This window comes from Nicotiana attenuata, unplaced genomic scaffold (assembly GCF_001879085.1).
Source record: "Nicotiana attenuata strain UT unplaced genomic scaffold, NIATTr2, whole genome shotgun sequence".
Classification (NCBI taxonomy): domain Eukaryota; kingdom Viridiplantae; phylum Streptophyta; class Magnoliopsida; order Solanales; family Solanaceae; genus Nicotiana; species Nicotiana attenuata.
In genome coordinates this window covers 73,225-78,134 of record NW_017671316.1, presented here as the reverse complement: position 1 = coordinate 78,134, position 4,910 = coordinate 73,225, and the positions used below count along the sequence as shown (strand labels likewise).

Sequence of the window (4,910 nt, the reverse complement as noted above, 5' to 3'; positions counted from 1 at the left end):
AACGGTAGCTTAAGTTCAGATATGGACACAAGGAATATTCCTTGGATATTCCTTATTTTGTACTTTTTAGGGTTTTTGGGAAATATCCCTTATAAATAGAAGAGATAGAGAACAAAAAGGGGATCTTCACATTATGAGAAAAACACACTGTAAAAGGTTGACCTGAGAGAATATACAACAGTTGTCTTGTTCATTGATTATCTTATTCAAGCACACGTTTTGCTTCTTTTACTCAACGGATCCAAGAGTCCCTCAACCCTCCTTATTTCTCTTTTCTCCACGCTGCTGTCAGGGAAAAGAGCCATCCAAGTCTTATAATAATTGGGTGGTATATTCCTTTTTGTTACATTCATTGTCATTATCTACATTTATTGCACATTTATGGTATTGCATTCATGAGCATTTAATCAGCACAAACACACTGATTAACGTTGTTTATCTTACCGACTTCACATAATATTTGATCTAGATTTTATTATCCTTAACTAAGATTCACCCTTCATCTCATCATTAATTGATTTAACTAAAAGGTTCAACACTTTTTGGTCAAACAATTTGGCGCCGTCTGTGGGGAGTTTTTAGTTAAAATTTTAGTTTCTTCTAGATCAAAAAAAGGGGGGCCTAACTATGACAGGAAAAGGAGATGAAAGACATAAAGCAATAATGGGTGTCACTACCAACATCTTAGACACCATCAACGAGGATAACAGAGGAGGCAATGAGAATGTAATACCAACTGCCACACCCAGGCGGAGTGATTCACCTCCCCCTCACGCAAGCGTAACCGCCTCACGCGAAAGGGGAACTTCTACATCCACGGTTGAGGAGGCACCACCAGCAGTGAAGAAGTCACTAGAGGAGTAATAGCTGATAGGTACCCTCTATAACATACTCAACAAACCCGTTCAAAGGGCGAACCGAAATGTCACGCCGGCAGATGTCATAACGACCACCGGTGAACAGCTAGCTCCCCCAACAGGTAACACTCACACCATTATTGATGCAGGCAATGATGCACTGACATCCATTTTGAAGAAAATGGAAGAAATGGAAAACGAAAATAAAGCACTCCGCGACCATATGAGAGAACATAAAGAAAGGGTCGATAAGATATCAGGCGCCCCGAGACTGCTACCAAAGCGGGATGTCGACCGACTCGTCGAACAACCATATAGCAAGGAGGCAGCCCCACATACCATACACAAGACCTTCAAAATGCCACCATATTTGAAGATATACGATGGCACCACAGACCCAGAAGATCACATCATTCTTTACGTCACAACAGTAAAAGTCAACGACCTATCAAAGGAGCAAGTACCATCAGCACTACTTAAAAAGGTTTGGCGAAACCTTAACCGGAGGAGCCCTAACTTGGTACTCACAACTACCAACCCGGTCTATAGCAACGTTCGAGGAAATGGCAGACAAGTTCGTCACCACCCACGCCGGAGCTAAGAAAGCGGAGGCAAGAGTAAATGACATATTCGCCGTTAGGCAATCGCCTGGCCAAGGACTCAGGGACTTCCTCGCTCGGTTTAACAGGATGAGAATGAGCTTACCTAATGTATCAGAGGGGATGGTGGTAGCAGCCTTCCAAAACGGGTTGAACAAGAATGGGTCGAGGGCGACCAGGAAGTTGTTAAGTAGGCTTATGAAATACCCTCCCACCATTTGGGAAGAAATCCACAATGCTTACTGCGCCGAGGTGAGAGCAGACGATGACGACCTTAACGAACCAACCCAACGTTTAATGTCAATCCAACCAGAGCCGAAGAAAGACCGGCGTAATGACAGTCGAAAAGAGCTATCAGGCCTACGCCTCAATCGAGACAGGCATCAACCCTATGTCAGAACAGCCATTCCACCACCCCCTCGGCATGCGAAAGGGCCGTCCAGACCACACACAGGGACTCAGCGAAACGAAAGAGGTATGCCTCCACTATTATCGGCTCACAATATTTGTGTTTCTCCTTCAGAAGTAGTGTACACACTAGAAAAGCTTGGCACAAAGGTGAAGTGGCCGCAAAAGATGAAGTCCGACCCAAGTACCCGAAAGTCAAACGTCTTTTGTCAGTTTAACCAGGAGTGGGGTTACAAAACCGAAGACTGCATAGCCCTACAGCAAGAAGTAGTAAACATGCTAAACCAAGGACACCTGAAGGAGCTGATGAGTGACCGAGGACGAGCCAACTTGGGCCGCGGACGAGAATAACACCAACACCCTCCAAAGCCGCCCTCTCCTACCCGCACCATTTAAATGATCATTGGTGGAGGCGGCGAAACAGCAATCAACCACATAAAGTTTATTACCCCGCACAAGCTAAATGAGTCAATCACCCACGAGTTGTATGATGACCTCGGAGAAAGTATCATCTTCGATAAGTCAGATACCAACGGTTTGATCTTTCCTCACTCCGATGCTCTCGTCATTACTTTACGTATTTCAGATACTGATGTTAAAAGAATAATGGTAGACGAGGGAAGCGGCGTGTGCATTATCCACCCTCGAGTTCTTCCACAAATGCGACTCGAGGACAAGATAATACCACGCTGCATAACACTGACGGGTTTTAACAATGCAGTCGAGCGAACCTCAAGAGAAATAACGATGCCCGTTCTGGCCGGGGGCGTCACCCTAGAAACCACGTTCCACGTCATGAACCAAGACACAGCTTACAACGCAATAATAGGACGACCGTGGATACACGCCATGAGAGCCATCCCGTCCAGCCTGTACCAAGTAATCATATTCCCAACTCCATGGGGATATTGAGCATCCGAGCCGGACAGCGCACAGCCCAAGAATTCTACCGCATCGCGCAAGATTCCACATTCACTCAGCAGCTTAAAGGAACAAACTCAGAAGTATAGCAATTATCAAAGTCGGGGTCCGAGCCATGCGATCGAAAAGACATTATCCAGGACCCCGACATTGTGGAAGCAACAGGGTTGACAATAGAAGACCTTGATCCCGTCCAATTAGACAATAACAACAGCAGCAAAAAAGCTTATATAGGCCATAAGTTCTCCGAGCCTGGTATATTTCATAAATTTCTTATTGATAACGCTGATCTGTTTGCTTTTTCCCACGCAGATATGCCAGGAATTCCAAAAGACATTGCCACACATAAGTTAAACATCGATCCCTTCTACCCTCCAGTACGACAAGTGAGAAGAAATTCAACGTCGCAATCAACGAGGCCATCAGCGAAGAAGTGGATAAATTACTCGCCAATGGCTCCATCCGAGAATCAAAGTATCCTCAATGGGTCGCTAATGTAGTCATGGTAAAAAAACAAATGGGAAGTGGCGAATGTGCGTAGATTTCACGGACCTGAACAAGGCCTGCCCGAAAGACTCCTTTCCCTTGCCTCATATCGATCAGCTTATTGACGTAACGGCAGGGCACGAGTTGTTGAGCTTTCTGGACTCCTATTCAGGTTACAACCAAATCCTTATGGAGGAAGAGGACCAGGAGAAGACTACTTTCATCACCCATCAAGGAACGTACTGTTACCGGGTCATGCCATTTGTCTTAAAGAATGCAGGGGCGACTGATCAAAAATTGGTAACCAAAATGTTCAAGGAACAACTCGGCAAAACTATGGAAGTTTACATAGATAATATGTTGGTCAAGTCGAAAAGGAAGGAAGACCACATCGATCACCTGAAATAGGCCTTCGGAATACTGAGGCAATACGGAATGAAGCTGAACCCCAAAATATGCGCCTTCGGCGTAACTTTAGGAAAGTTCCTCGGTTTCTTGGTGTCACAAAGAGGCATCCAAGTCAACCCCGACCAAATCAAGGCCATTGAGGGAATACCTGAAATGTTAACTAGCAAGAAACAGGTGCAAAAATTGACGGGCCGCATAGCTGCCCTATCGAGGTTCATCTCAAGATCCTCCGACAGATGTCACAAGTTCTTTAACGTGCTTAAAAAGGACAACGGGCTCCAATGTAATGAAGAGTGCATCAAAGCCTTACAAGAACTAAAGGCAAATTTGTCATCTCCCCCGCTACTCGCCAAGGCAGAACCCGGTGAACGCCTCCTTATATATTTGGCCGTATCGAAGGTTGCGGTAAGCGCTGTGTTGGTCCGTGAAGATAAATGTACGCAATCTCCAATCTATTATATTAGCAAAACTCTTCTTGACGCCGAAACGAGGTACCCTCACCTCGAAAAATTAGCCTTGGCGTTAGTTATAGCTTCACGGAAGCTTAGGCCATATTTTCAATGCCACCCCATATCGGTGGTAATGACCTTTCCCCTAAGAGGTATCTTGCATAAACCCGAGCTATCGGGGAGATTGTCCAAATGGGCCATAGAGCTGAGCGAACATGATATAACATATCAACCGCGAACGACACTAAAATCACAGGTACTAGCCAACTTCATCGCCGATTTCAGTGCCAAAATAATAACTAAGGTTGAACAAGAAACTTCTCGCACCTTACCCAGTCTACCCGACCTATGGCTATACAGTGACGGCTTATCCAACGCGTCAGGATTTGGACTGGGACTCTTACTCGAGGTCCCAACGGGCGAAGTCATTCGCCAGTCCATACGGTGTCCCGATATGACTAAAAATGAGGCCGAGTATGAGGCCATAATTGCAGGATTAAAGCTAGCTCTCAAATACGGAGCACGACGAGTCGTCCTTCGATGCGACTCACAGCTTGTTGTCAACCAAGTCACAGGGACTTTCCAAATCAAAGAGCAGAGGCTACAAAGGTACCAAGCAAAAATTCATAAACTGCTACCAGAGTTCGACGAATGTCGACTCGACCAAATACCTCGAGCACAAAACATCGAAGCAGACGGCCTCGCCAAATTAGCAGCAGCCACCAAAAACATCACGAAGGAAAATGTGGTCACCCTCCTCCATTCATCGATAGACCAACTCG

At 45.6% G+C, this 4,910-nt stretch overlaps 1 protein-coding gene across 1 annotated transcript; it reads left to right on the top strand.

Annotated features, from left to right (window-relative positions):
- Positions 1–1,420: 1,420 nt before the first annotated feature.
- LOC109207511 lies at positions 1,421–2,215 on the top strand. Its single transcript, XM_019370451.1, has 2 exons — positions 1,421–1,646; positions 1,770–2,215. Exons 1-2 carry the CDS (start codon positions 1,421–1,423, stop codon positions 2,213–2,215), a joined length of 672 nt encoding a protein of 223 aa, XP_019225996.1.
- The last annotated feature ends 2,695 nt before the right edge of the window (positions 2,216–4,910 follow it).